Below are 11,218 nucleotides of genomic sequence, written 5' to 3'. Positions count from 1 at the left end.
GCGCCGTCATCTCGTTCTCGATGACGGTCCGGAGACGGCGGCGGTGGACAAATGCTCTTATATATGTAACCCTCAAAGTGTGCGCTTAAAGGCTGTAGAAAATGTATATAATTTATGTAACTTTTTAATTAGATGTGTGTATGGAACTGTAATATATACTTTCAAATATTTTTTTTTCTGCTTAATATTATTAATAAAAATATGCTACATGGAACGTTTTGGTGGTCCTTTAAAGCTTAATAGTTACCGTTTTGTGCTATTTTAGGTGCAGTATAACACTTAAAAACTGAAATTATTGTTTTATTTACACAATAAGTTTAATCTACAATATTGTTGTTTTAACCACCTTCCCCAAAGATGTTATCAACCCATCCTAATGAATCTGTATATTTCCTAAGGATAGAAATGTGCAATTGGTTTTTTTTTAATATCTTGTGAAAGTAATTAGCTTATTTGGACTGAGATTTGATTTTTTTTATTTAGCAGTTTATACTTTCATTGTTGCCATAATATTACCAAACTGCTTACTTATATCAAAAGTATTGAAAATTATTAATTGAAATTAATCTTGTGCATTTAATGAAAAACCCTTTGATTAACTAACCAACTGATAGTCTTAAGAGAAACATATTATAAAGCTTTTGTTTAAAGGCACCAAGTATGTACTAATATGCATTTTTATGCATTTAAGCTATTCATAAATTATCTTCATTATGTTAAACAAAAAGAAAACAAAACAACAACAATTATATCATCAGAATACTAATACAAGGTTGGAAGAATGGAAATGTGGTTCCATCTAGTTTTCGCCGGTTATAACTAGTTGCTACAGATTTTAGTTAGTTAGTAGCGTCTGCGCCAAACTGTTAGTCCGCTCCGAACATAAAAACGAGTTGCGTCGCAATAGCAAATTTTCGCGCGGGCCCCCCCGGCACTCTCAACTACCCGCTCTCGTCCGCGGGTACATAGCTGCGTTAGTGTGCCCTTACGTTGCTACGGAGTATAGGCTTGTAGTTGTCTTCGACCGCATTGGCTCTCTGAATGACACCTGCGCGCTAACTTCAGAGCGGACTTGAAGTTTGGCGCAGACTCTACCGTTTAGTCTGAATACAACGTCTAACTACAACCGTTTAATCTGCATTAAACAAAAATAAACTACTAATTCATAATTGTTTGCATTCTATGTGTATTGTGTGATATGTATCAATATTGGTGGCATAAATAAAATATATGTTTCGTAAATAGTTTTCTTTATTCCTCCAAAAACAAAAAACATTCAGGTAACAATTATTTACAGCACCAACAAATATTTGACAGAGTATGTACATGACACTGGTATTTTTGTGTCGTTGGAAATAACGAGAATTGGGTACTTGACAGTTATAACAATAAAATATGAAATATGTTGGATATGATAGCTTATAAGTAAACATAAATTATGCAGTATTTCGTTTATTTTTTAATATGTTCTAAGTATTTTAATTTTTAAAAAGAAATTTTCGATTTTTTATCTGTGGATTTTAAATCCCAAAACGGCGACAGTGCTGCCTCAAATGTCATGTGACGTCACTACATCGAAACCTGTCGATCACATCGAAACCTGAAGTATGTGTAACGTCGAAGTTTATTTCTATATTTTCAATGTGTTGACGTCACGCTACGAAATGACACTTGACCGCCTGTTTTGGCGTAACGTTCCGTTTACCGTAATAAAAATATGTTTTTTATTAATAAATAGCCCTTTTTCGAAAAAATGATCAATGAAAGGCATATATAATACGTATATGAATTCATTAAAACAGTTTCCCAAAAAGTGTCAAGTAGCCAATGGGTGGTATTACGGACGACAACGGCCTAAGAATTTAAATGTAAATGTTGATTAATGTAACTTGTGTATGTAATTAAGACTATGTAAATAAGACATTTTATTGCAATAGATATAAGTCCTACGTAATAAGAATAGATATGTAAGAGTAGGATAGCAATAGAGTGTAAGCATAGAATTGTAAGAGTAAGACAGGCTATGTTAGAAAGGGACGGCAATAGGACGCGGTTGCTGACTGAGCCTGCGCCTGTTGCGGTACCCAAAATAAGTACTTAAGCTCGCCTTTTTGTATGGAAAAATGTGTACGCCTCGGAATAAAAACAAGAAGAAAAGAACTGAAGATTCAAGTTGGAGTTTTATTTGAAAACCCATAATCTACATTGGTCCTTCGAGAAGCCGGATTTAAAGAAGACTCAAGATGAATACGCCGATCGCAATGAACACAAGGGGTCGTGTTCGCTCCGAATCGGGGTACAGCGAGTCAGAAGCAGCCCCGGGCGCTAAGGGTGCGCCAGGGCCATCGCTACACCGAATTTATGAAGATTCTCCGCAGTCGCCGTCGACGGTCGCAGGAAATTCCCAAGAAAAAAGGATGGAGCACTCTCCGCCAGAAGGGGCGAGAGAGACAGCACCAGCGACGTCAACGCGGACGTCCGTCATGGGGCCACCTGCACGACCAGCTAGCACGCCACCAAGGCGTGAAACTTCATCGCCGGTGCGGAGACCTACATCGCCGGTGCGGAGACCTACGTCGCCGGCACACACCGCTCGCAGTAACACTTCAAAGCGAAGCATCGACGCACGTATGAAGATGGCACAATACGAAGCGGAGAAAGAACTCGCGGCTATAGAAGAGAAGCGGCTACTTATGAAAGAAAAGCTAATCAAATCGAGATTAGCCGCCGAAATGACTGCAATCGAAGCCGAATCTGAATATGCGGCGAGCTCATGCAACGAAAGGGTACAAGACTGGGTGGATAGAAGCATGGAACAACCAACGGCGACGAAATACAGGGAAGAACCGGAAGAGGTTCGCCCTCCCGTTAGTAAGCAACGGGGGGAGAACGCGAAATTCCAAGGCATTCAACGGCTAGCCGACACCTTAGAAAAACTAGTCGCCTCAAGACCGTTGCCTCGCCAAACAGCGGAACTACCTATATTCACGGGAGCCGTCGCCGAGTGGCTACCGTATAAGGCCGCCATGGAAGATTCTACAAGACTCTTTAAGTTCTCTCCAACGGAAAATCTCCTTCGACTGCGAAACAGCCTGCGAGGGGAAGCGAGAGAAACCGTGCTGTCACAGCTATTCACCGCATCTAACCCAGATATCATCATGCGCACATTAGAGATGAAATATGGAAGACCGGAATTCATAATAGATCGGGCCATGGAAGAGCTCAAAAAGATCCCGAAATTAGGGAGCGCGAGCACCGATCTGTATGAGTTCGCGGTGAAGATTCAAAATATTGTCTATACGATAAAAAGTATAGATAGAAGAGGCTACCTACGAAACCCGCTACTCGTTCGAGACGTAATGGACAAACTGAGTCCTCATCTCATAAGCAAATGGGCGGAGTACGCAGCCAATAACGAAGCACGCATCATGGAAGATAATGAAATGATAGTACTCTCCGAGTTTTTAATGGCCGAAGCGGACCTTATGATAAGGTACACCCACACAACGAAGCGAAGCGTTCCGGTACCCGTCAGAAGAGAAGTAGCACCAAAGCGGGTTGCTACCAAGGGCGTATACACTGCGGGGGAAAGTCAACCGGAAGAAAGAAAATGCTTCATGTGTCCAACTGGGGGACACTACACTACTGAGTGCGATAAACTCAAAGCACTCGACGTCAACGAGCGATGGAAGTGGGCAAAGGACAACAAGATGTGCTTCAAATGCATGAAAAGGAAGCACAGCAGGTTCACATGCAAAGCCAAGGCCTGCGGAGTCCACGGATGTACCTACCAACATCACGCGCTACTACATAAAGAAAAAGTAACGGAGTCTACGACTACAGTGAGCACTCCGGACGACGGCAGGGAAGACGAAGCAGCCGCGCTAGTAATGAGCGTCACGACAAGGAGGTCGCCTATTACATCAGTACTGCTCAAAACCTGCGAGGTGAAACTCAGCGGTCCACGGGGGGAGGTAAATACGTACGCCCTCCTAGACGAAGGGTCTACTGTGACGCTAATAGACGAAGAATTAGCGAAGCAACTCACTAACGGCGGACCGAATCGATCTCTGAACATAAGGGGTATTAACGATCAGAGAAGGATCGACAGCGAAGCGGTCAAGGTTCGTGTCAAAAGGGTACACGAACAAGAAGCCTACTTAGTGACAGCCCGCACAGTAAAAGGACTACAGCTACATCACCAACGCGTACCGCACAACTTAGAACGGTACAAGCACCTGCGAGTTGTACAAGATAGCATCAGTAAGGGAGAAGCTCGACCTCGCATATTGATAGGTGCCGACAACTGGCATCTAATAATATCGCGACAGCTGCGCGCCGGCAAGAGAAATGAACCCGCCGCGTCGAGAACGAAGTTGGGATGGGTACTGCACGGGTCGGTACCCAGGAAATCGATTTATCAAGACCAGGCGGCCGTACTTCACATCTGCGCGAGCGACGTCCAACTACAGAAGCTCGTCGAGTCACATTTCGACGTGGACTCGCTTGGCGTATCGACTAAAGAAAAAATTAATAAGCATGAGAAGAGAGCCAACGACATTTTCGAAGCGACCGCCACAAGAAAGGACGGCCACTTCGAAGTGGGTCTGCCCTGGAAGATAGATAACCCCACGTTCCCAGATAGCTACGAGTCTGCCCTTAAGAGACTACACACGCTCGAGAAGAGGATGACTAAGGAGCCGGCGTTTAAAAAGGAATACGCGGCTCAGATCGCTAACCTTATACAAAAGGGTTACGCGGTGCAATGCGACGGCAGCGAAAGGGATAGCAACGTAAAATGGTTCCTGCCGCACTTCGCCGTCACCAATCACAACAAGCCGGGAAAAGTTAGAATGGTCTTCGACGCGGCGGCTAAGGTGAAGGGAGTCTGTCTCAATGACTTCCTACTAGAAGGACCCGACCTACTAGCTTCACTCACAAGAATATTGTTCGGGTTCAGAGAAAAGAGAATCGCCGTCACAGCGGACATCGAAGAAATGTTCCTTAGGGTTAAAATCAGACCCGAGGACCAACCGGCACAGATGTTTTTATGGAGGGACAAGCCTACGGACCCTCCGAGAAGATTTAAAATGGTCTCCATGATATTCGGAGCCAGCAGTTCGCCATACCTCGCTCACAGCGTAAGAAACCGCAACGCCGTCGACTATGAAAGTAAATACCCAGAGGCGGCCACGGCGGTCAAGGAGCGACACTACATGGACGATTACCTAGACAGTTTCCCATCTGAAGAGGAGGCTATTAAAATGGTGAACGAAGTTACCTACATCCATCAACAAGCGGACTTCAACTTAAGAAGATGGAACTCAAATAGCAAGAGAGTTTTAGCTAGCATACCCGAAGATAAGAAGTCTGAAAGCGCGAATGTAAAGTTAGCAGCACACCAGAAGGAAAAGACATTGGGGCTGCGCTGGGACCCGAGCTCCGACACCCTCACCTTCAACACTGACATCAAGAGGGTTCCCGATGAGGTCAGACTGCGGTTGAGAGCACCGACTAAACGCGAAACCCTAAGCGCGGTTATGTCGGTGTACGACCCACTGGGGCTTATCAGTCAATATACGATCGTCGGCAAGATGATATTACAACGCTTGTGGCTCAAGAAGGTTGATTGGGACCAGGAATTGCCATCTGAAGACGCTAACCTATTCGACGAGTGGATAAGGCGACTCCCAGATGTCTCAGCACTAGCAATACCGCGGTGCTATAGCTACAACGTAACGCCGGAAACTCACATCGAGTTACACGTGTTTGTCGACGCAAGCGAGCAAGCCTACGCTACGGTGGCCTACTGGAGGATCGCACACGGCGATCACATAGAAACAATACAAGTAATGGCCAAGGCGAAGGTGGCTCCACTGAAGTTACTAACCATTCCGAGACTGGAGCTCCAAGCTGCGTTAATCGGGGCACGAATGGCTAACACTATAGTCAGGGAGCACAGCTGTTGGAAACCCAAACGAGTCATATACTGGAGTGACTCCCGCACCGTCCTTCAGTGGATAAGAAACGAGACGAAAAAATACACGCCGTTCGTCTCACATCGCCTAGCTGAGATCGCCGAGCTCACACATACAGAGGATTGGCGATGGGTGCCTACAACACTCAACGTAGCCGACGATGCGACCAGGCTTCAAACCGACGGGATCGACAGCCGGGACCGGTGGTTCACGGGACCGCAATTCCTACGAGCCACAGAAGAGCACTGGCCTACGGAGAACGGGGAAGGTGAAGAGACCGGGGAGACGTGTTACACCGTCTCAGAAGAGGACTCGGACCGCAACGACTCATTACCCGACATTAGAAGGTTCTCCAGTTACCTGAAGCTTATAAGGGCGACGGCACTTACTCAGCTATTCGTCGAGAAGCTTCGATCTAGAGACAAGACTCTACACTTAGAAGTGTCACACTTAGAAGCGGCCGAACGACGGTGGTTTCGACGCGCGCAGCGGGACTCCTTCAGCGAAGACTTAGCGCGGTTAAGTCACAACCAGCCGCTACAACGACACAGCAAATTTAAAAGGCTCGACGCAGTATTGAACGACGGGCTAATAACCGCAAGAGGCCGTATAGGTGCGCTCTATTCTACAACGCACTCTAATGAGCCGGTAATACTCGACGGGCAGCATCCCTTTACTCACCTGCTTGTCGAGCATTATCATCGCCGGGCGGGACACGCGAATAACGAACGAGTCGTCAACGAGCTCCGTCAACGATTCATCATACTGCGCTTGAGGCCTACAGTCAAGAAAGTAGCACGAGCGTGTCAATACTGTCGCGTGTACAAGGCGACTCCGACGACACCACCGAAAGGAGACCTACCTAAAGTGAGGTTGGACTCGGGGCACCGCGCCTTCACCTATTGTGGCGTGGACTATTTCGGGCCCCTAACGGTGACTATCGGACGAAGACACGAAAAGAGGTGGTGTGCACTATTTACCTGTCTCACCACAAGGGCCATTCATTTAGAGATCGTCCAGTCGCTCTCTACGGACTCAGCTGTTATGGCGCTGCGAAGGATGGCCGCCAGAAGGGGTTGGCCGCGCGTCATATACTCCGACAACGCCACTAACTTTAGAGGGGCCGACGTCGAACTGAGAAATACATACGGAGCATGGATCGCAGCACTACGGGACTACGGTCTGCAGTACAACACCGACTGGCGTTTCATACCGCCGGGGGCGCCACACATGGGAGGAGCCTGGGAGCGCTTAGTGCGTTCAGTAAAAACCGCACTAAGCACCACGCTCAAAGAAAAGTCGCCAAAAGAAGAGGTACTGCAGACGTTAATCACCGAGGCCGAGTACAGCGTGAACGCGCGACCGCTCACGCACGTCTCCGTGGACCCCGAGGACGAGGAAGCACTAACGCCGAATCACTTCCTCATCGGCTCATCGACGGGGCTACCGCGGACGGGGCCATGCACCGAGGCGGACCGCAGCACGTGGAGAAGGGCGCAGGCACTGGCGGACCAGTTCTGGCAGCGATGGCTGCGAGAGTACCTGCCTACGCTCATTCCGCGGGGGCCGTCCAACGCACAGGCGTCACAACTGCGGGAAGGCGATCTCGTAATTGTGGTCGACTACGCCTTACCCCGCAATACCTGGCCGAGAGGAGTCGTCGAGCGAGTTCACCCGGGACCTGATGGCATCGTCCGGTCTGCAGACGTCCGCACAAAGGGAGGTGTGTTCCAGAGGCCAGCGACGAAGCTTGCCGTCCTTCAGATGGAGGAGGCTTCGAAGAATCTACGCCGGGGGGAGAATATTACGGACGACAACGGCCTAAGAATTTAAATGTAAATGTTGATTAATGTAACTTGTGTATGTAATTAAGACTATGTAAATAAGACATTTTATTGCAATAGATATAAGTCCTACGTAATAAGAATAGATATGTAAGAGTAGGATAGCAATAGAGTGTAAGCATAGAATTGTAAGAGTAAGACAGGCTATGTTAGAAAGGGACGACAATAGGACGCGGTTGCTGACTGAGCCTGCGCCTGTTGCGGTACCCAAAATAAGTACTTAAGCTCGCCTTTTTGTATGGAAAAATGTGTACGCCTCGGAATAAAAACAAGAAGAAAAGAACTGAAGATTCAAGTTGGAGTTTTATTTGAAAACCCATAATCTACAGGTGGCATTTGAGTGATAACTGAGGTCCTTATACATCAATTATTTGACCAGAAGTATGATAGTGTATGGTTTCATTACCCCTTATTAGGTTCTCTGTTGCACCCATTCATTCAGTTAAAAGCAAGCAAACAGACAGATCCTTTAAGTTATATTATAAAAAAGAAATTTAACGTCTTACTTTATCAAGGTTCAAATTTTGCACAAAATTTAAGTCCGGGCCAAACTGCTAGTCCGCTCTGAATATAGAAATGAGTTGCGTTGCTATAGCAAATTGTATGACTACACCTGTTCGCAATCACTTCAGAGCGGACTAGCAGTTTGGCGCGGATTATACTTGTTTACATTCTGTTAATCAGTTAACAGAATTTGCTAACCATATTGTGGGTCATAAAGTGCGAATTTTTGTTTATATTGGTGGAATATGGCCAACCCAACCTAATATACGCCTCACAGTAATACTTAGTATGGACACAGTTTTTGATAAAATTGTAAACAGATATTACAATAATTTATACCATTGATTATATGGATATATTTTCGTTCTATGTGTGTGTGTGTGTATGTACCAACATATGTATACTATACATTTACATAAAATGCTAACATTGATTCCAAAATTACATACAATAAGTATGAGAAGGTAAATTCTCAATATATTAATATGTAAACAGTGTAAAGTACATCCAATTCACATAGGTTATTCCACAATAAATACAAATATAAAATTAAGACTAATGACCAGTTCAAATTGTTCTAATTTCTGGATTCTAGTTTTTATACTGTGCTGAAAAGTCATATAAGATTCCAGTATACATTTATATAAATACAAATTGAAATTACAGTGAAACAAATTGTAGGAACATTGCTTGTAATAATACAACAGTACAGAAATAGCATATAGAAGCTTTTTGCTATATCCTATTGTGGGTCTGCTGACAACTAGGCATATCAAATGAAATCGTCATAAAGCCTATAAGGCCTCCAAACAGGTCTAAAGATTGCTATCCAATTACAATGAGGACCAACTTAATGTCTACAAACATCACAGAAACACATACAAAGGGTCCCTATAATATTAGAGACCTACAACTTAATGTATGTAATGTTTTACGTTTATGTACGAAACAATTACAAAGGGTCCCAAAAAAAAGGGTTCCAAAGGGTCGACTGGCTGATTTAAAAAATGCAATCACAAACAACTGAAAAACAAACTGGCCCTAAAACATTGTGACATAAACTTCCAAAAATTATGTCATTTCTTCATTTACGAATACAATAGTTAATTCCTCACTTTTTATTAACTTTAGAATCACCACACTCACTCTCACTTTTAGTTTGAGCTCTTTGCACCTGCCTCATGTACCTCAATTTGACCCAAACACCTTGGCACATCCTGTACAAACGTTTGTCCTGTGTTGACCTCGCGAATGCTGCTACTTTCCTGACGATATGCCTCGCTAGTTTCAAGTTTCCCTTCTGAGCATAGGCCAGTGCGGAGTACAGCTTGCTACGGGCAGCTAAGCTCTCGTCGCCAAGCATTTGGGATAGTTTGTACTGCCTTACTGATATCCTACCCGCTTCTTCTGCCTGTAAATTGTTTTTATGAATGTTAATTTTATGATGAAATTGTAAATGATATCGATTTTCAAAAAGTTATTTATCTAATCTTCATTAATACATAAAAGTTGATACAGTAAGTATTTGTTTTGTGCTTTATGAACTGGCTAAATGGTTGTATTTAATGAAACATTTATCAGGATGAAAAATAACATATTTACAATGGCTATTTTTCATCCTGATGTGAAACCTGATTTTTAATAGAATTATTTCAATACTTATTACAGTTATATACTTACACAGTGTTCAAAATAATCCCCCAAAGCTGAGTAAGCACCACCCAGTGTGGAGAGCCACGAAAATGCATTTTCTATTTCAACTCTGCTCCATACCAAGTGCAGCATCTTGTCATTCCTGAAAAATTGTAATAAACTGAGTAAAATCAAATTTACTCAAAAATTATAATCTTAAGTAGAAACTTTATGATACAAATATTTTTTTTATAAAAAGTGTTGTGTGTAGACATGTGTTTGACACTTTACATGTTAATTCGTAAGAATCACGATTTTCTGACGTCGTAGTAATAAATTACCATAAATTTGACAATAAACGAATTTATGAAAAATCATACCACGAGTAATCGATCACTTCTTTATCCGGCGGTTCTAGTATCAGTTTCAGGAAAACAACACTGTCCTTTGGGGACCCACTTAAACGATTAAAGTTTTTCAAAACATTTGTCCTGTACACTTCAGAGTTCAGACACTCCTTTAAAAAAGGCTGTAAAAACAAAGCTGATGCTTTCAACTTGCACTTTTTACCGGCTTTTTCATCATTAAGGTGAATACATGAATTAGAATCTTCTTTTACGCCGATGGACTTGTAACCCTCCTCGTTAGAAAACGTCAAATATTCTTCGGTAATGTAACAGACGGTGAAAGGGCGATTGAACAAACACACGTTGATTAATAAATGCATTGTTTGTTATGGTCAGATTTCGTCGCACGTGTTTTATTTAATTGTTACTTTGTCGTGAAACTGAAAAAGTATATCACATCACAAGTTTACATTGACATTTGACAATCACAGGCCAGCATATGAAAATGACACTTGACAATATTGACACTATTGACACTGGTGAAACAGTAACGACACAGTGAAAAAATAAAAATGATGCATATAAAAATCATGTCTATGACTGATACTAGACATGGGTAAACGAATGTATGCATTCGTCTTTATTACTAGTTCGTCATATCAAGCAAGTTTTTTTATTATACCTGTAGAAAACGTGTATGCATTCCATACATGCATGGTATCTGAACACTGCCGCCCATGGACTTCTATAAGCAATCCCAGATGAGATCCTACCTGAGGTCGGCTACAAAAGCGTGAAGACTGAAGACTAAGTTAGAGCCCCGGTAACTTGTATGTCTCCCTTACCACACCCTTCAAAAGGGAAAACAGCAGGGTGCATAGTAACCTATATCAGCCTGGTGCCTTTAGGGTTA

At 43.5% G+C, this 11,218-nt stretch overlaps 1 protein-coding gene across 1 annotated transcript; it reads right to left on the bottom strand.

Moving 5' to 3' along the window:
• Positions 1-8,156: 8,156 nt before the first annotated feature.
• On the bottom strand, positions 8,157-10,816 carry LOC140746122 (uncharacterized protein F58A4.6). Its single transcript, XM_073078133.1, has 3 exons — positions 10,339-10,816; positions 10,007-10,121; positions 8,157-9,737 (listed from the first exon to the last, which is right to left on the bottom strand). The coding sequence occupies exons 1-3, from the start codon at positions 10,683-10,685 to the stop codon at positions 9,438-9,440; spliced, it is 762 nt and encodes a 253-aa protein (XP_072934234.1). The 5' UTR covers positions 10,686-10,816; the 3' UTR covers positions 8,157-9,437.
• Positions 10,817-11,218: the final 402 nt, after the last annotated feature.

This window comes from Epargyreus clarus, unplaced genomic scaffold (genome assembly GCF_041222505.1).
Source record: "Epargyreus clarus isolate Ecla_fem2 unplaced genomic scaffold, WU_Ecla_fem_2.2 ptg000012l, whole genome shotgun sequence".
Taxonomy (NCBI): domain Eukaryota; kingdom Metazoa; phylum Arthropoda; class Insecta; order Lepidoptera; family Hesperiidae; genus Epargyreus; species Epargyreus clarus.
This window is presented reverse-complemented; position numbering and strand designations above follow the sequence as displayed.